Source organism: Stegodyphus dumicola, chromosome X2 (genome assembly GCF_044657685.1).
Source record: "Stegodyphus dumicola isolate Sdum_Otavi_A_Nest chromosome X2, ASM4465768v1".
Classification (NCBI taxonomy): Eukaryota; Metazoa; Arthropoda; class Arachnida; order Araneae; family Eresidae; genus Stegodyphus; species Stegodyphus dumicola.
This window is the reverse complement of record NC_140781.1, coordinates 54,389,540-54,410,928: the sequence shown is the minus strand read 5'-3', so window position 1 is coordinate 54,410,928 and position 21,389 is coordinate 54,389,540. Positions and strand designations below refer to the sequence as shown.

The 21,389-nt window shown below is 31.8% G+C and overlaps 1 protein-coding gene across 2 annotated transcripts in view; it reads right to left on the bottom strand.

Moving 5' to 3' along the window:
- Window positions 1-3,790: 3,790 nt before the first annotated feature.
- Window positions 3,791-21,389, bottom strand: part of LOC118186905 (glutamate-gated chloride channel-like) — a 91,482-nt gene continuing 73,883 nt past the window's right edge. For both annotated transcript variants that reach the window (XM_085810188.1, XM_035357081.2), the window contains 3 exons: window positions 13,900-14,031; window positions 11,357-11,742; window positions 3,791-4,491 (listed from right to left, as the gene is read on the bottom strand). In XM_085810188.1, coding sequence (XP_085666314.1) covers window positions 4,318-4,491; window positions 11,357-11,742; window positions 13,900-14,031 — 692 coding nt within the window. In that variant the 3' untranslated portion in view covers window positions 3,791-4,317. The remainder of the gene's footprint in view (window positions 4,492-11,356; window positions 11,743-13,899; window positions 14,032-21,389) is intronic.

Genomic DNA, 21,389 nt, shown 5'->3' with positions numbered 1-21,389 from the left:
ATATAACTAAAAAATATGGAGGTGTGACTAATTTAGTCTACAGATTGTTTCCAGCGGAACAACATACCAGAATACTCTGGAACTCTCGACTAAAGAGACTAGCCCTTAGAAAGATCCTCACATAACGAGGACAACTTTACCTACAATAATTGTTCTATGCTTTACATGTTATTATATTTTGTTTGTAATGGAGATTCTCATAAATTTGTAATAAACATATTTTGGTTCAAAAATACAGTAGGTATTACGAAACTTTAACAAATGTACTAAACAAAATAGCAACTTAGTCGGTTACTAATCCTTATATGGAGTCATCAGCGTAACCTACTGCCGGTTACCACATATACATTGGAACGCATTACATAATGCTTTCGTATCTTCAGTAAGAAAAGATTAAGGTATTATTATATTTTTAAGGGTTTTTTTTAATTAATTTTAAATGAAACTGAATACTGCTGAACTTTTGAGTGAAAATTATCCTGTTTTCCAAGTGCCATCTGTTCTATTAGCGAACATAACATTGTTTTAAGCATACTGAGAAAGTATTACTGCATTTCTTCAATTACATTATCATCAAACAGCTTTTGAATTTGTAAGAAGCATTAATTCTTAAGGTTATAAATGTCATATAACATAATGAATACACACATGCATTAGAACTGCAAACTGATAACTCAGGATAGAAATTTCATTGATTCTATAAAAAGGACAAAACCTCACAGTGCAAATTGGCATAGTGTAAATCATGCAACGCTATAATATTTGAATATATACTTTTGAAGATTACATAAGACCTTCTTATCTGCAATGCCAATGGCTTAAGTATGTATTTTAAGGTTTAAAAAATTTTGAAAGTAAAACAGAATACTGCTGAAATTCCGAGAGAAAATATCCTAAGGAGAATAATTATTTCCTCGTTATTTTTAGTTGGAAACAGCAATCAAATATACGTGGCGTAATTTAACAGTAATTTGAAAATTGCAGTATTCATGCCTAAACAGCATTTTTAAGAAATTAAATCCAGCAAGTTATGATGCAGGTTTCCTAAGACATATATATATGATCAAGTGTTTTAACACACATTAAAATTTTCATGACCGTAATTTTGTTTTTAATGTTATTAATAAATTTCTTTTGAAAACGTAGTTATGTAATGGGAATTTTTGCTTGCAATTTACATGTACGCATGAAGATAATTTATTTTTTAACTAAAATATGTATATAAAATTTATCATATTTATGTACTCATTGAAAGTAATTTTTTTAATTGCTTTTTATGAAACTAAACATTTTTTATTTCTCAAATCAAATTTTGTGCAAAGATAATGAAATTTTGGAAATTTATGAGATACATTTTAATATTGATCATTCATTAAACAGCTTAATTATTACTCAATAAATATTCAGTAGTTTCATATTTGGTGGCTCTGCTGTGACTACTGTAAACTCCTTTTATTGTGTGTGCGAATATCGAGCGATATCTTTCACTCTCGGGAAGGGTGAACAAAGAGAATCAGCCTTTTTTCTGGTGAGAAGGGACTACATTTTACTAGAGTCTCCCTATCAATGTTGGTGCCATTTTGCTCCGTGAGGGAGATCGGTTGTTAAAATCTTCCAGTTCTAGTTAACGACCCAGTTTCAATTTATCTTTAATCTCAACTTTTCAGGAAATTATTTCAAAGCTGTTTTCATTTTTCATTAATAGAGGGCGCCAGTATCTTGACTTCGTTCTTCCCATTCTTCATTCATTTGCATTTCTGAAGCTGAAGAACGTGCCTTTATTTAAACCTTCGAAACTAGTTTTCAAATACATGAACCTTACGCTGAATTTTCTTACTTTAACTATCGTTATAAACTATCGTTTCTTAGTTAACTATCGTTTCTTGCTTTAACTATCGTTATAATAATCGTTATTCGGTGTGTTATTTTTAACTCAAATTGAATACAAGACGTTTTACTAAGGATGCTAAATGGATACAAGCCATATAAAACGTACAATACAGCCAAAGCTGGACTGCGTCACAGAATATTACTAGAACATACATTAATATTTAAAAGTGAAACAGCGGTTAGTTTAAGAATCTGAAGTAATAAATTGGTAATATTAATGTGCAATATGAATCCAGTAATTAAGAAGACAGCTCTGGTTATTGAAAAAGCAGAAAATATCGATATTTGAAAGGTTTGGTTTGGTTTGGTTCTGGCAAAGCACTCGACAGCTATTTGCCTAAATAGAGAGATGCTTTCATGGGGGACTTTCTAAGGGAAACAGACTCGCATGCACGTTCACATAGAGAAAACTATGAAAACGCCCATGCAGCCTGCCCGTTCAAAAACCGGGACAAAGTACCAGTGTTCAGCGACTTCACCATTCGGTCGCTGGTGGGCCCGATGTTTGCGAGGAGTCAAGAATTTACTTCTAACTTATCATAACAACGAGAACTCAAGGATGACATATAGTATTTTTATTGATTTTTAGTGAACAGAAAAATGAAAAAGATGATTTACTCATCAGAAAACTGTGCAACACACATACCTTTGACCTTTTTCTGAAAATCATAAGTTTCTCTTCTTGCACATAAAACTTTTAACATTCAGTCTGCTATTTTAGGGTATTATAAAAGCTTTCAAATGTCAATACAGAAAGATTTTCAGTAAACTGAATAAAGTTGAATTTTGTGAAAATGCAAGCACTTCAAAGGAGATGAGTAAGTCGATATCTCTGCTAGAGGACATGCATAATATAGTCAGTCAGGAAGAGATAAATTTCATCAAGAATATAATTATAAAAATATTTTATAAGAAATTGAGAAAACATTTTTATTTTAGTTTTAATTTTTAATTATTATTTTCGGACAGAAGTATTTGTTAGCTATTATTTTACTTGAAAAGCGTAAAACTGAGAGGTTAGTTTGTAATATTGAAATCAACCTCTGTTAAACTCAGCCGCTTCGTAAATTCAAGTACTTTGAAAACGGAAGTGATTTTTATAAGCGGCAGGTGCAGTATGTACCTAGGACCTGACAAGCTTGAGATGAGATCCTATTATTTATTGTTAGCAAATTCTATAGCTTCCCTATAATTTAGACTAAAATACTTTCAACTCAAAGGCAAATCATTGTTATGCCTCTAAGACCAAATAAATTTTAAACTTTTATGATAATCTTGATAAGAAAATACCAATTTACGGTTTTTTTTCTAAAGCACTTGTTACAATTTGTAATCATGTAATTTAACTGTCTTCAATTAGAGTTAATTAAAGAGTGTTTCAAAAAAAAAGCAGCAGATTTTACTTAGTTTCAAAACTGGATCATATATCACCTGATAAGGAAAAGGATTATGTCAGGATGATGAAAGGATTATGAAAAGGTGTCTTACTGCGCTCATGGACTCCCAGGATCCAAACCCGACCCTTTGTAATTTTCTTCTCGAGGGTTTTGTAAAAGAAATCATGTAGATGCTCCCTACCAGATTACAAAAAGTCTGACAAACAATTATCCCAGCAATGTATTCCAAAACTGCGGTGAAGGTAAAGTGCGTTTAGTATGAAACTGAAGACTTACGCCGATTTATGGAAGATACACAATATAAATGGAAACTTTCACTGTCTCGCTATCCAACTACGCACGACATAATTTTGTATTATAAGCAATAAAATTTTGAAAGCAGATAAAATTTGCTCGTTATTTTAGAAACTAATTGTATTTTGAAGATACGAGGAAAAAATTTGTAATATTTGAATTTTTACCAAAATTTAAAAACGTACCTGAAAGAAGGATAAAAATACTACTTTCATTTTAAAATACTTTTTATCTAATGACTTCATATAAATGAAATACAAAGGATCTCACTAGGCCATTTGGTCTTATGTGCCAAAATTCAAAGAAGCTCTATAGAAATAATTTTTTATTAATTACAGTTAAATAACATTTAACCGTAATAAGAGTTTTAAAATTAATTTGTACATGCGATTCTTAAGTAACTTAATAAATTATTACTTAAATCTATGTATTTTACAGCTGCCATCATAAAACATATAATTGGAACAATATGAAAAATTTTAAGTACGTACGGTAAGAAAAACATGGCTGAAAATAATAGCTTTAACATTTTTACATACCAGTAGCATAATAAAAATTATTACATGTGATAAAAATATGTATTTTAAAAAATTAAAAATATATTTATTATATTTTCATATCATATTTATAATAAGTTAATAATAATAATAATAAGTGCTAAATACAATACATGCAGTAGATGACGAAATGCATAAGATATTGAAAACATAATGCATCACAAAATTCCCAAATAACTTCAGTTGATAATAAATTTGCTGTCCCTTCCTTTTATGTATGTAAACCAGAATATGCAATTAAATATCACAAAAGCGACAGGAAATAAAACACGGCTTAAGAAATCTATTTTCTTCGACAACGGAATGCAGTGATTTGCACATTTCTCCAAAATGTTTTTCACCTTGAATATATTCTGAAACAGAAAAGAGCCATTTATTAAAACATATAATTTATATCAATAAAAAAGCATTGTCGAAGACTGGTTTCTAAGACTAAGGTTACCAAGAAATGATTATTAGTTAATACACATTCGTGCTCAAAATTAAGCATCAAACGCTAAAAGAAAAGTTACGAATGTAAAAAAGGGGAATTAAAATATACAGTTTACATAGGAGGTAGAGGTTGCATCGCCGAATGCAAACAGTCAATGAAAATTAGCATAAAACGTAATCCCGCAATCTCACCACAACGCCTTAAAAAGAAGCATGCCGGACCAATGCGTCAGTTCGCACGCAGCAATTGTTCCGTGTAATCCGAGGTACTCAAAGCGGAAAGTATGAGCCGAAGACACCATTTGCACGATGAAATCCATTGGAGGGCTGTCGGGATATTCCAAGCTGGTGCAAGACAATTCTCTGTTGCGAGAGAGCTGAATGTCCATCTTAGTGTCATCAATAGGCTCTGTAATCGTTACCAAATGGCTGAAAACCCCTGTGGAAGAGGTGGGTTTGGAAGACGGAGGATTACCACAGCGGTAGATGATCGCTTCCTGTGGCTGTGTGCAAGACGCCATAGATCTCTAAGAGCAAGACAGTTGGCGTCGCACCTCTGTGCTGCTGCAGGATGGCCCATACCCCGCCAAACTGTGTCGAGTCGACTGCATGCACTATACGCCCGACCTGTGGTTTGTGTTCCTTTGTCCCCATCGTAGGTCAGAGCTCAAAATCTGAACTTCGAAGTGCAGTGAAGGTGCAGTTGCCCCTCGCTCCCTATTTTTAACTTCGCTAATTTTCTTGTCCTTTGGGTTACATGTTTGATCAGATAGCCTGGCTCAGTAAAAGTAGGCGGATAGTGTAACTCTGATCAAAAATCCGGTTATAACCACGTGCAATGCTGATAAGGACCACGTGTTTCTGAGATTCCCCTTTATTTTATTTTTCTTCTTTCTAGGTATTTCTTTCTCCTGATGACGAGGGACCTTTAGCTGCCCTCGAAATCGATTGAGTGTTTCAATATACTTACGCTAAATACAAGGTTGTTTTTACGATTTTGATATGTGATACATGTTGGGATGACAAATAACAAATCGCAGTGTGCCGCCAGGCACCCTCCGCGATCTCCGACATGCAGTACTACAGGAATATGCGTCACTGCTACAATAAGCGATCAATAAAACTATTACCAGCTTGCCTCGCCGTTTTCATGCATGCATTTCAGCTAGAGAGTATAATACCCGTTATTAGCGCGATGTTTCCATTGCACATTCTTCAGATCAATTTGGTGATGGTCGTAATACATGTGTTTTTTTAATGTATTTGCTTTATTATTTAATATGTGGTCTAGTAATGCCACACTAACCTCATGGATCAATTTCATGCGTATCCATTAAATAGGTTTTTTTTTACTTCCGTATTTTGTCTTTGTTGCTTACTTTTTGAGGAGGAGTGTTACTTTCAATCTGCTTTTTCTTCTGAGGAAGAAAATATTAAAACTTTTGTATCAGATTGTTTTGAATGAAATAGAAATCTACAACTTTCTAAAATGCATGATTGTTATTAATCGATATCAAACATTCAATAATGTTATTATTAATCAACATTAACTTATTCAATCAACTCATTCATCTTCATATTCAATAATTAGACAATATGATTCATATAAAAATAAAATTATTTTTGCCTGCGATAAAAAAAGACCTGTAAACAATACAGACTTCAAAAAGGTTTTTTACTATTACATTATTACTGAATCTATAACTGAGCAAAATAGTCCAGATGCGTAGTAACTTGAAATCAATTTATGAGAAGCCAGTGTGGCATAATGAGTTGCAAATCATAATCCGTTTACGCAGCACATGGAAGCGTTTTAAACTGATAATGAAGATTCCTCTCTTATTGATATCTTATTAAGTAGATAACGTCTTTTACGTTATCTTAAATTCATCATGATTCTTTGCATTTTTTCACTTTAAAAATTATTACTGATTAATCAGCATTTAGTTATCAAATCGATCTTCTAAACTTAATTGAAGAACATATTTTGCCTTTCAGTATCAAGCCATTATCCTGCGATATCCAAATTTGGTCTCAAAAATACTTTTTAAGAAACTGGTTTATTTCGTACCATACAAAAGGTGAACTGCATACTCCAGGAAACACACGCTTCATAAAGGTCCAGGCACTCAGGAAGGACTTAATTATATAGTTTCTTCATTTTCCCTGCAACTGAAAGTTTATTTAAAACGGTATCGTATTTTCCATTGCTTTAAATATTTCCCAGCTTTAATTTAATTCATTGTTAAGTGATCTCCTCTCAGGACAGGCCTCAAAGAACGTTCTAAAAGTCTGTTTCCTAACTGGAGTTATTTAAATCAATATCATATTATCCATTCACTCGACTGCCCGAAATATTCCATTAACATTTCGAGTATTCCCTCTCGCAAACTATCGAGTTTAAATTTCTATAAACAGTACGAGATTTTAAACCTAGCCTATCCTGCACTAAAAATGTTTGCATTTATTTTGACATTGAGTGTCAAAATCAAAATAGGAAATTTAAAAAAACAAATTATCATTATAAATGATAACGTTTTAATTAAAATTTGTGATGACATTATTCCTAAATTTGTAACATATTGGACGCTTTGATAGAATACTCTGATATCGTTACAGTTGCTTAAGGATCTCATCAGTTTATTACAAGTAAGCGCTGGCTAACCACTTAATTAACTACGTGTGACTAACTGCTCGATCTTTAAAAGTTACCTCTATGTATTGGCGAGTCTTGCCTTAAATTTTACTTAGGACACAAGATACAAAGCAAAAGGTAAAATTCAACATAAAACTTGCTAGTAAGATTTAAATTTAAAATAATATCAATCAAGCACTATGAAGCTCTGGTGATACAAGAAACTGCCAAATAAAAAGTTTACATTACACGTGTCTGTCGCTTTTTTCTTGAAATATCATCTCTTTATGAAAAAATTTTTAAATCTGTTGTTATGTCTGTTTGTTTCTGATGTTGATTCAAAGCATGAAAAATGGAAGTAATAAATATTTGATTGAAATGTTCGTCAGTAATAGCGAACTTTTTATTAAATATTTATTAGTAAGAAAATTAGTGCTTCATAACACAAAGAAAATCGACAAACCATCTCTGTATGCATTAGAAAAATTTCGCCTTATACTAAGAATTTTGCTTTCAGAAGCTTCGAGTGAAAATTGTGATGGTAATTTTTGATTGGCAGAGAATAATACTCAAATTAGTTGTACATGAAAAGAAAACAGGACAGGAAGAAGTGGACGAGCACCAGAATTTCACCATTAGTTGTACAAGTGCAGTCTTACCGTAGTTATTGTACATCTCCTCCCCAGTTTTAAGAAGGAATACTCCGGAGTTCGATTAGAGGGTCTCCCACCCCCTCTTCCGGCTTGCTGGAACTTTACAAGAAGTTGCGTTTCAACACCAGTAATTCTATGCGAAAATGCAACACTATCCGGGTCGGACATACAAAGCGCACAGAACTTTCAATACATAACTTTCTACTCACGTCTGCTCTGAACAACGACTCCCTTTCTCTTGGCAAGCAGGAGGGATGGCAATAGCCAAGCTTTTGCAAAAAATCAGACCGGTTAAAACGCTCTTCCTCATTCTAACCCACAGCACTTGCCTTAAAATCAGCAAACACCTCTGGACTAAACGAGTAAGTGACAAAACGAGCCGTAAAGGAAAGAATCAGTATAAAGTTAACTGTTAGCAAAACTTAAATATCACAATTTATTCAATTCAAAACATTAAATCGCCAGCATATTTCACCTTTTTACTGGATTATTATTTTGCATTAGGATCATTTTGAATTTATCAAAATAAGCAAATGTTAAATGAAAATAATTGTATGTTATACGGGAAAAACTGGACCTTATATTTCAATACTTCCAGCTTTCTTAAGCAGCAAAAGTAGCTCGAAGAAAATAATTGCCAAGAAGCTGAGTTTGATTTTACAAATTACAAAAATATTTTTCAGTTATTAACAGAACCCGCTAAGAGGAAAATAGAAACGTACCCCTAAATAGTAAACGTCCCCGCCTGCGTATGTTAGCATAATGTTCCTCTCTGACACCATTCAGATTCCATCTTTAGTCATTAATACTAAATTTGATGCATTGCTATCCGAAATGTTTTCCAAATAATGGTAGGGTATTAGTGCATAATAATCACGAGTCGAGAAATTGAATTAAAACAGCAGATGGAACCCTGTCCTAAGACAGTGTAAAATCCCTCCTAGGTTTGAATTACATAAAATCCTGAATGGTACATCAGTAAAACAGTTTGTGATTATATATTTATATACGCATGTAAAACATTAAACTTAGCTTATCTAATTGCATTCCACAGTAAACTTAGGGCTTAATAAATCAGTTATGGTTCATTCAGTTCTCAGTTTTCCTGTACTTCGAATTATAATATCAATTACAGAATATAGACAAACAGATTCAATATTCAGAGCCAAATCCTTTATTTAACCAAACATAATAGAGCTTTCTATTTGCTATGTAATGAGTACCTCGATATGTATAAATTGTAGCTCATCTCACCATCCTATTACGATGAGAAATCATTTAAATATATATATCCTACTTGTCACCGATAATTCTTCAGGTACTTATCTTGCCTATTTAAAAGTGAACGGAAATTTTAAGTTGCAAGTGAAATGAAAAGACGAAAGATTTCTCATTTTTCCAAAACTCTTATTATTTTTAAAAGCATTAATCTAAAAAAAAAAACACCATGTTAAAACTTATTGACAGTTTCTTTTACTAACTCATAGCATATATCAAAATTAATCGCTGTCAGTTTTCTACCATGGCAGATCATAAAATCTTTTAGAGTTCAGCAACGCAGCGTACATTTCTGACAGAACATTCACTTTGAAATTGCGTATAATTCTTCTCCTGATTCGTAACGAGGTATAAAGTGAAATCCAAATACCTATGTAAATTATGAAACGTTTCTAAGTTTTTGGTTAATACTTCCCATAAGTATCAGTAAACAAGGAACGCATTTAATTAAGATTCTACCATTCTTAAGTTTCAGGTGTGATAGCATATGTTAATCGATTTAAATGATCATTTTCATATACTAGAAAACAATATAACTTTGCGCGTCTACAAAGTCTCAGGATGAAGTGTTTCAGTCGGTTCAAAGAAACTTCAAATATAAAGTTTATATTGCATAACATCTCTCTCTCTCTTTCTTTCTCTTGAAATATGACCCCTTTGGGGAAACATATTTAAATCTGCTGTTCTATCTATTTGATACATTATATCTGATATTGATTCAAAAATCGAACTAGCAAATGTGAAGAACAAGTGAACAAGAATGTAAAGCAACAAAGATTTGGTTGATGTGTTTGGCAGTAATCTCGGATTTTTTAAAATATCGTTGCGGGTGGCGAAAAGGGGTGTTTTGTTCATAATGCAAAGCAAATCGACAAACCACCTCTGTAAGCGCAAAAGACAATTCACCTCAGATACATGGTGCCGATCAAAAGAGTGAAAAATTAAAAGCAATAAAGGTTTGATTGCAATCTTTGATAGTTATCCCATATTTTTAAACAAATCCTTTCTAGTGACGAAAATGGGTGGTTTATTTATAAACGAAAGTGAATCGGCAAACCATCTGAGTATGCATAAGAAAAAATTCGTCTCAGAGAGAGAATTTGGCTTTTAGAAGTTTCGAGTAAAACCACTGTGAGGTTAACATTATTTTTACTCATAGTTATTTTAATTTGTCAACCTTTCCTATCATTTCTGATTTCTCTCGTGTTTCCTCGCTAGGCTATTAATGAATTAAAGTGAACGAAAATGTATTTAACTGAAGCAGCGAGAAGGTTAGTCACAGCGTACTTCGCTACTGAGTGCGCACGTTGTTGTTTCTACCAGCTGTTGGAATTCTGAATTTCAGTTTCCCATTCTCGCCGAAGCTTAATTACATGACGGTGTGGGTTTCTGATTCAACCTATTATACTATTAAACCAATTTGTGTAGGCTTGAACTACTAGCTTATCTTTAAATTTAGTTTCGTTTACCATTATCTTTAGTTTTATCGCCAATAGTGGATGCTGGATTTGTAAGCACAAAGACTATGCCGCCTGTAAATAATTTGAATTCAATTAAAGGGTTTTTTACACACTTTCTCCCTTGCATTTCTCTTTTAGTCTTAGCAGTCGCTAAGATATTTTCAAGTAGGTCTAGTAGCAGTTTAAGCTAGCCAAGAATACTAGACGTTACAGTATGAAGTTTTTGATTGACAAAGAATAAATTCATGTGTAAGTTTTTTGTGAAGGTGAAGACAGACAGAAAGAAGTAGAAATTCAGAAGTTCACCATTGCCTGTACAGGCAGTTACTGTACATCCCCGTCCCAGTTTTGAAGAAGAACACTCCAAAAATGGATTCGAGGGTATTCCATTCCTCTTCTCGTATCACCAAACCACTCGATAGGCTTTCGGCTCACCAGTATTTTAAGTCTGCTCATACCGCAAAGACGTTATACATTTATAAACATATATGCATTTTCCCATATTCGAGCCCAGGCCCAACGATATGACAATCATCATCCCTAACCTCTTGCCTGTAGCGATCAGGGCAGAATATTCATCACACAAATCATTTCAGGCATAGATTTTTTATGAATTCAGAATTTTATAGATGCACTGTGTATTTGCAACTTAGTATCAATCAAGCAGCTCATTATGTGCAAATGTTTTCATAAGGAAAAGAAAGAACAATCTATGTGTGCACGAAGAGTTCAAGAAAATATTTTAAGCATTGCTTCTCACCTTAATATCTCCAGAGGCAGCTACACCATTTTTCGTAAGGTGATTTTCAGATATTCGTGCTCGCCTTTCTCTACGAGCCAGTTGGTTGACCAATATAAACTGGAGAAAAGTAGCAAAAACCAATGCTATGCAGACAGCAATCCAGATGTCAATGGCCTTGGTGTAAGATGATGCTGGAAGCAGTGGCTGCATTCCAAAATTAATCATAATCATCATAAACAGAAGGATTACAATTAAAGATAAACGCAGAATCACTGCACGTGCATCTAACCACAGAGAAAGCCACGAGACAGCCACTATTGTAACAAACGGAACGAAAATCTGCGTAAGATAGTATCCATACTGTCTTTTCAGGAGTAGTTTAATTGACAAACACCCATGACCATCTGTAAAAGAAATTAGCCAGTTATTACAAGACAGTATGAAACTAAAATTAATTATGAAAATTTTACAAAAATTCGGAGTTTATTTAATTTAAATTAAATAAAACATATTTTATTAAACTACCATTCAATAATTCTTTTACCTATACAAGCATGTTAAATGTAAAACTTATATATTTAAACTAATATTCAGTAATTTCTTTCTTATATTAGCATATAAAGCAAAATATTTATAATAATATTTTCAACTATTTATGATAGAAATTTTATTGCAGGTTGAAGCAAACTTTTCAAGGATCTGAGCACATTATTGTGAGAGATCCTTACAACCGGTCCTTTTGGGGGGATCCCTCTTGAATAACATGGTAGACGCATTGTTCCACAGTCAGAAATGAATGGTCACTAAACTCTTTGTTCGAATGTGTGATATTTTTTAGTTGATCTCTGTAATATCACCCCTTTCTTCATTCTCCGCCTCATAGAGAAATAACTCCAAATTCTGGTATTTTTAACATTTATTGCACAAACAAAAAACTAATACTAAACTGCAATACTAATAACTGAAAAGTAATACAATTACTGAAAAGTAATTTCGGTTTCATTAATGGCTCCCACGAGCCTTCCCTATGACCTCTCTGTCGGTCTCCCTCTTGGAAACTAAAATTTTGGCGTCTTCAGATTAAGAGTTAGCCCCCTCTACACATCTTAATGGTTGGTGTCACCCATACATCACAATCTCCCTAAGGTATTTCAACTTTTACAGAACAAACTAAAATTTGAGATAAAATATGATGACATGGCACTTATTTTCATCCGTGCTGCTAAACTTAAATTTAATGTCTATCTGGCTATATTCTAAGAGATCCTCCTATTCTTCAGTCATATTATATAAGTTAATTGTTTTCATAGTTTTCCCCATTATGGATATTTTATTTATTAATTAACTGATATTCCTAGCTTTATGAAAAACATGAAATTCTAATTAGTGATGACTCTGGCTTATTTAAAATTCTAACTACTTTTTCATAACTTATTAGGGGAATCTATAGCAAAATTTTAAAACTAATAATGCTAGTATTTATTAGCAGGAGATTTAAATTAAATAATATAAATTAAAGATCTCTTTGTTTAATATAAATTAAAGTCAAAGAATTTATTAAATTTTATCTCGCAGTATCCAAGTTTAGCCCTTAAGTTTATACATCAATTAGAAAATACAGCGAATAGGGTGTGAAACTTCCTCAGGCAGAAAATTTATTCTGAATTACAGATAAAAAATACATTTTAATTTAAAAATTCACCAATACATTTCTAATGGAATATTTTTAAGTGTTACTGTGCAATAAACATAAAGCACACAGGATAAAAGCTCACTAGCCCCTTGTGTAAAAATAGCAGACTTAGTTTACTACTTTAACTGTCTAGTTTCAAGTGGATTTTAATTTATATAAAAAGTTTTACCAAATGTTAAACTAACTATAAGCCCCTCTTAAGTTACAATAGACTTCAAATAACATGCAGTCCATGATATTTTGAACCTAAAAATGCAAATATTAAGGAACTAATAAAGAAGATGAAAGAGAAAGTTGTAAAGAAAAGAAGTTATGAATTTGTAATGCTAAATGAAGATTTACAAAGAATGAGTTTGATAAAAATACATTAAATTTTTTAAAGTGTTCATATAGGATTATGAAAGCACATGAATACTTGAACGTTTTCTTAATTAACTATAATATTCTATCATAGATAGTTTGAATTCTTAAAGAAAAAAAGGAAAACAAAAATAATAATTTTTCATTGCAACAGAAATTTCAAATATAAAACTGAAAAATAGAATCAGCAATAAAACTCCTGTCAAAGATTTAAAAAAAAACTGATGTCAAAGAATTGAAAAAATCTATTTTTATTAACTGACAAATTCCTAACGGTAGATTCTTAGTTTTTTGAACAAAACTAATGTTATATACCTACTCATTACGGTGAAATATCACGAATTTTACATGATGATAGCAAGCAACATTACAAAGTAAATTATTATTTTCAAAATAATCATTATTTTATGTGCAGAATTTTCATAAACTGTATCAATATTAATTTATGTGTAGGTGTTTCATAAATATATAGGACCTTGTAACAAAGGTTAGTAAATTGCAAACTTACGCTTTGTTGGTTTGTCACAATATCCTGCAACAAAGTCCTCTAGCACGTAGTTAGATACATGAAGTCTGGAATTGACTTGAATAGGGTTGCCTTCAATCCATTTAAGAGTAACGTCCTTTGTTTCAAAACCATCTGCACAGAATGAATGAGAAATTTACAAATATGATTTTTCACTGAAAACAAACTGAGCTTATAATACATATTTCTTTCCTGGCATGATTTATTAGAATAATAAATGAAATGTCGTGCAAGCATTAGATTAAGCGTAGCCATTTATATAACAAAAATTATAATTAATCTAATGATTAAAAAGCAGCCCCCTTGATGGTACAGTAGTTAGTGCTGCTGGTTGCCGTATTGTTGGGCATGGTTCCGAATCCTGAAGAAGGCTTGAATGTTTGTAAGCATATAGTGTATTTCCGGCATTGGAGCATTCAAAATACTGGCGAGCTGAATGTACTCTCGAGAGGTTTGATGGTAGACAAATAGGAATGGAGACCCTCGGATCCATCTGTCAGAGTATTCTCTTAAAATTAAAACAGAACTTTTCTATTCTCCAAATGCAAAAGCAATTGCCTCATGGGTTGTACTTCAGGCGACATTCTTGGTGTTGTGACGGCTGTGGCCAATCGGTAGTGCCCATTTCCAACGAATGCGTTGAGTTTTATGCGTTCAAATTTCTTTGCGCTCTCTTTAGGTTACATATTCAGTTATAACAAATTAAATAGTATATTAAACTATTTAGACAGTTCTGGGATGAAAAATTCCAGCCATTCTTAATGTCATTTTGGACTCTAAACTAAAACTTTTGATACGAATTCCATATGACTTCCTCGTACGGCTAATTAAATTATACACATTTTTTGCTGCAGTTCCTTTAAACTTATTTCTTCATTCTAAATTAATTAACCGATTTTCTTTCATTTTTAATTAACCGACATAATTAACCGAACTCTCAAATTGAAAATGACATCAAAAATTGCAAATTTTGAAATTAAATATGTCGGGCAGTTTTTGTTGTATGGAAATCAAATTTCTTCTAACATTATTTTTTTCATAACTAGTATAAGACTTTCGCAAATATGAGTACAGGAGCCGGCACCGTATTAAAAGTTAGATTTCGTTATTTGCCGAATTTTTTTTTAAATCAGACATTGTCAATATACGAACACTTTCTTATTTAAATACTTCTGTAACTGAAAGTTAGTTATATATATATATATATATATATATTACAGTGTCAGAAATTGTTACTTAAAAACAAAATTATCCCAAGTATTTCCTCGCAATATGCTGCTGAAAATTAATGTGTAAATTAATAATTAATCAATAATTACTTATTGATTACTTATTGATTATTTGGAATTTAGAGCCAATTTCACAAAAACCTAGAAATATGTAAAATTAACCAAAAGTCAGAAGAATTAAAGAAATGAAAAATGCCCTCCACACACACCATAACACTAAAAGTAAATACATAGGAAGAGGAATGCAATGAAATCTGATATTATGTCATCAAGAGGAGGTACATATCAGATTCAATGGAATCCCTTTTTCCTGAAAACCACTGCATTTCTGTTATCCAAAGTTAGCTGATGAACCATTCTAAATTAATTAACTATAATAACTCACCCAAGGAATTTTGAAATTTAATAGTACTGAATTTCACTTCTTTTGGGTCTTTAAGAAATTGGTTCTAAATATCTTACAAGTCGCTTTTGAATCCACTTTAAATGCATTATACAATCCTTTCTGAGAAAAACAGTCCTTCATTCTGTCCATACTTTCAGACACCATGCAAAAAAACCTCCAAATGGATTCAGGAACGATCAAAATGGATATTCCTGTTGAAATATGATACCCGAAATTTTTTCACATCTACACGAAAATTCATCTACACATTTCAGCATTACAATTAATACTTAATGTACGAGTAAGCAGGAGTAAAAATCAGAAATGAGTTGTTAATCATAAAACTGCAATTTATAGGCCTTTTATTTACATTATTCTTATTACTCTGTTTGTACGGCGCCTTCTATCAACGAATATTTTAACTGTTTCTTTTCATGACCAAACAAAATCCCTCTTCACGAGAATAACTTTTTCGCAAACCGCGTTCAATTCTATCAATTCCTTCATTTTTTATGAATTTTTAAAATATTTACAGACTTATGGGATACCCTGTATATGTATATTAAAGTATATATATATATATATATAAACTTACACAAAGTAATTCAAAAGCCTTGAAAAAAAGGACTTTCAGTTTCATAAGCAAAATTATTAGTGGAAGCTAGCAGTTTTCAACATTCGAAAAATCAATTTTCAGATTTGTTTTAAATAATTTATTATGCTTTTTAGAATTTAATATGCATACCGTACCCAAATCGGAATAAAATTCAACTTGCAGTTCCCTCCCCTCCAAAAACATTTTCGTATGCGTCCCGTTTTGTTTCCAATAATGTAAACAATGTTTGTTTTGTCTAGTGTACAGTGTATCATTCCTTTACATTCTGGTTTACAGCTGTTCAAGAAAGAGTCTGATGTTTGAAAGGAAAAGAACCACCTGTTAGAAAAAAGATCAATTTTCCCTCAACTCCTTAAGATTTTGCGAATGTTTATTTTCAGAAAATTTTTTTGGTTTCATTATGATTTCTTGCGTTCTCTTCATAATCTACTTTCTTTAAAAAAAAAAAAAAAAAAAATAGTATTCATTTTTAAAAGAGCTTTGAATTATTTTTTTAAGTCTCCGAATGTCAATCTTAATGCTCATAGGTTGAAGAAAGAAAACATTTAGAGTAATAATATGCCCAACAAGTGCCCACTAACTGCCTGGTATGCTGTAGTACATAACTTAGCTTCTAATAATTTCAAGTATGATAATATCGTAGTGTCTAGTCTATAATGACTGCTTGAAATTTTTACTATTATCATGTACTTTACTCATAACTTGATACTATAAAACTCAGATAATAAGAACTCAGACATTAAAAATTCTTTCAGTTCAAAATTCTGAAGTATTGTCCCAAACCTTCTGGATTTTGAAAAATATAGTAAATACTACCGTGAATAAGGCTCTAGTAGATTTTAATTAGGATATCATACACTAATTAAAAGTTATCGAGAATATATGCTTTGTATAAATTTACAGAAAAGTTAAATTTATTAGTATGCATGCCCCAAACCTGAAATTTGTAAATTTCTTAAAAGTAAAATTTTATGCAAAACTATTTTGGGTCAATTTAACACACAAAATTTTAAAATAAACTTTTATGCCTTTTTCAAGATATGTATTATCAAAATAGTTTCAATTTTTTTATTGTTTTGTTTTGTGCATAAAAGCATTAATTAACTTCACTTTACTAGAAAAAGTATTTTAAGGGATTTTTAATGAAAACGTAATCTTACAGACAGTCAGCTATATCACTTATTCTCAAAGTTCTTATTACTTATTCTCTACGTTCAAATTCAGTCTTTTATAAACTATTAGAAATCATATATCGATCATATTACGGCATTTTCATATTTACAGTATATTTTTGTTGAAGAATAAAAAATATATTGCGAAATATGTAAAATCTATTCAGTTATTCAAAAACCAAAGCGAAGATATAGCGAAAAATACTCATTTTCAGCTCTTAAAAACTACTATTAATATATATTCTACTATAACACAATAAAGAATACGTTCGTAATCGTAAAAAAATAAATTTTTATTGAATAAAGTATCTTAGTAATGCCCTGTTAATCAACCCTGTAGAATTATACAATATATATTTAATAGCAAAATATGTATTTAATAGCAAATTTACATTTAAACTTTGTACAAACACAAGATTATCATACAGACTCAAACTACTTCTGAGTGAAGTACTATTTTTAAAGTCTAAACAAATACACCTTATCGAACATATGATGACCACTACGGGTCCAGCGGTGCTGAACTCTGTTAGTTAGATACTATTAATTTTACCTGGGCTCGATTCCAGATTAACGGTTGGTTACATGGGCGTTTTCATGGTTTTTCCCATGTGCAGCGTGGACACGAGCCAGTTTCCCTTAGAAAGTCTTCCACGAATGCATTCCTCCTCTTAGGCAGATAGCCTGCGCGTGCTTCGCCATATAACCAAACAAACCAAACCAAAATGAACATATTTTTGGAAAATGAACCAAAATGAACATATACATATAATAGACTTAGTAATAACAACGATTACATAAGTTGATTATGTTGTTGGACGTTTCGGATCTTCGTGTTATACTCTTTAAATATAATATACTAAAACAGGAAATTTTCTGTTAGACTTATGACTGAATATTACGCAGTCCAAATGCAAGGTAAGCTTCTCTCAGTGCACCTTCTTGATAATCGAAGACCTGGCAAATAGTGCCAGCAAGTAATAAATGCCGAAGAATTCGTATTGAAAGTCAATAATAAATAACCGCATTTACTGCAGCTTTATCTTTAATCTCTATAAAATTGTGTAAAATCAACTGAATAAATATTCATTTGATGAATAATTCACATTTAAATTCTGCGTAGATCTATTTTGGAAAGAAAAGAAATATAATATTTTATCTCTGAAAAACGACTAATAAAAATGATAAAAGTAGACTAAAATCAGAGGGAGTAAAATTAAATAGAAAATGCGGACAATAAAAATATACCAAATGTTCTTTGGAAAGTTTGGGATTAATGGAGAAACGATAGTAATAAAGAAAAGACTTTCATTTATAAACTTTAACACTATTTCAAAATATGAGTGATAACTATACATTCAGTTTTTGCACACTCGTATAAACAATTAATAACGTTAGGTCTACAAATGTTAATTAATTGCTGAAATGGGACCGGTAAACAAGATCTTAAATTTGCTGCATATGTTAATTTCCGTATTACATTAATTGGATTGTGAAATATTAGCACTGCATTAAAAAATTCCATAATTGTCATTGTAATGAGAAAAATACCCTAGTCACCTTTCTTTGGGCGTTGTGAAAAATATGTGCATCGCCTAATTCTTACTGCTACATGGTTACAATTGGGTCGGAAAAGGTTGTGGCGGGCTGTGATTGACCAATTAAATTAACTGATCTGTAGTTGCGTCAGAAGATTTCATTTGATTCATAATTAGATCTGGAGTTAAATAGGAAAGTTTTATCGAAAAAAGGATATTTTTATGTTTTGGGTTTTCATTCTTTTGCTCTGAGTTAGAAGAAAAGAAAAAACGATAAAATTTGCAGATGATGACAAGTAGAAGAGTCTGAAAATGGAGGAGAGAGATGAGAGTAATGCGGTACTGACGCCCGAGCATGTGCAAGATAAAGAAGATATTACAGAAGACTCGCGAAAAACAATCAGTTGCACTGAATGATTTACAGTTTGCAAAGGAGGAGGACGAGAACGAAACATCCGCTGATTAAGAAATGCGATGATGTGTGCGGTGTGTCACGATGTGTGTATCACAAAATTATGTCGAATTTATGACTCGAAAATTGATAATCAACCAAAACTTTGTCTTCGGGATTGTTCTTTAATGAATGGAGAAAGTAAAAAGGTGCGTTAGTAATCAAATTCCATATTTAACGGTTTAGAATATTGGCTTCTGCCAGCGACTGATAACGTGTGATTATTCAAGTGTTCTTTTATAATTACGAAGTATTATAAAGAGACTGTTCCCGACGGGTTAATGACATAGTACACTCATGTCCATAAATTAAGGATAATTCGGAGTCACACGGCTTCCAGCTGATGATGGTCAAGAATCCGGTTGAGTGTTCCTGTCTACGAAGTGCAATGCGAACTGATGGTTGCTTGACGGAGGAAATGGCTCGATGGTACGAACAATAACGAAGAGTAGGAAACCTGCAAGTGACTGGTTACATTAATTTATTAGCAGAATGACCCTCGTACATACTGCTCTTTTAACTACAAATTTGTTTTCATTTAGCTATATTGTGCAGCTTGAGAGCACTTAGTTAGTTCCACTACCTGAGATTCACAGATCTAAACACATTCAAACATAGGTCTATGACAAATTGGCACTAACTTTCTCTCTGTCTACGTTTATTAGTTAAATGATGTCACGCAACCATATCCATTAAATGTATTCCATCAAATCTTGTACAATACGGATATTAAGTGGTGAGAAATTCTAAGAATTGTTTAGGAAGAAAGCTTCTACGTTGCTGATGATATACGTATGACAACAGAAGTTACGGTTCTTTGCATACGATATATTGATTTATATTTTGTATTAGTATATACAAGACTTTATTCAGAACTTTACAAAACATTATCACTACAATAATTTATATTTATTTCGTAATGTCTGGGAGCAAAAGCATACTTAATTTCTTTATTGAAAGGCATTGTTTTAAGCCGTTAAGATCTGCTATTCGATTGAAAGTGAGAATTTTTTCTGCTGTATAAGAATTCCCATTCAATTAAGACGATGTTTTACGGTTTGTTGATTTATTAAGAGAAAGCACGCAAGGGCTATGTGTTTAAGAACGGGGAGGCTTTCGTGAAGGAATTCCAAAAGGAAAATAGCTTGCATTTATGAAGATCTTTGAATTAGGAAAACCCTTCTCATTACATGGTTCAAATAATAATCAATGAACAATAATATTATGAACTGCAAACATTTTATGTAAATATTTTTAAAAAATTTTGCTAAGTTTGCAATGCTGTAATTTTTAATTACAATTAAAACTTCCGTTTCCTGTACCGAACCAACTCCCTCAGTTATTGAAAAGCAGTGTAAAATCATTAGGGCTTTTATAACAAGGAATTTTTAAAACTCAACCATGTTACTGCCGAGATTCCAATCCAAGACCTTCCAACTGCTAGCTGAATATGCTGATCCGTTAAATTACACTACGACGTCATATGGAACGCATTTTATTCTTTACATTCTACCCAGATGCACACTTAAAGAGCGATTGGGAGGAAAAGATGAAACTTAGTAGGCTAAAAATTATTGTCCACTATATTTTAATTCGTGTACCGCAGTATACACAATTTGAAATAATAAAGTAATTATAATACAGTAATAATAAAGTAATTATAATACAGTAATAATAAAGTAATGGAAATAATAAAGTAATGGAAATAATAAAGTAATAATAAGTAGTAAAGTATGTGTCCTAGATATAGAAATTTCATGAAAGTGAGGTTTTGTAAACGTATTGCTGATAGTACAGATGTCCAGCAATATAATTTGAGACTTTTAAGTTGTGTGTTACTGTTTTGTCATTTTTGTCAGATAGAATTTATTTTTATTCTGACTGCCAAGAGTAGAAATTATATTGAAGTTATCTTCATGTATAACACCAGTCAATACTGCTTTAATTAATAACTGTTAGTTTTAAAAAATCTGACATTATTACTCGCAAATTATTACCCACATTATTAAATCCACAGCCTTCTCTGAGTTCTTTACAGTTAGAGTTAAAGGCATATTTTGATGAATGAAATTATATATTGG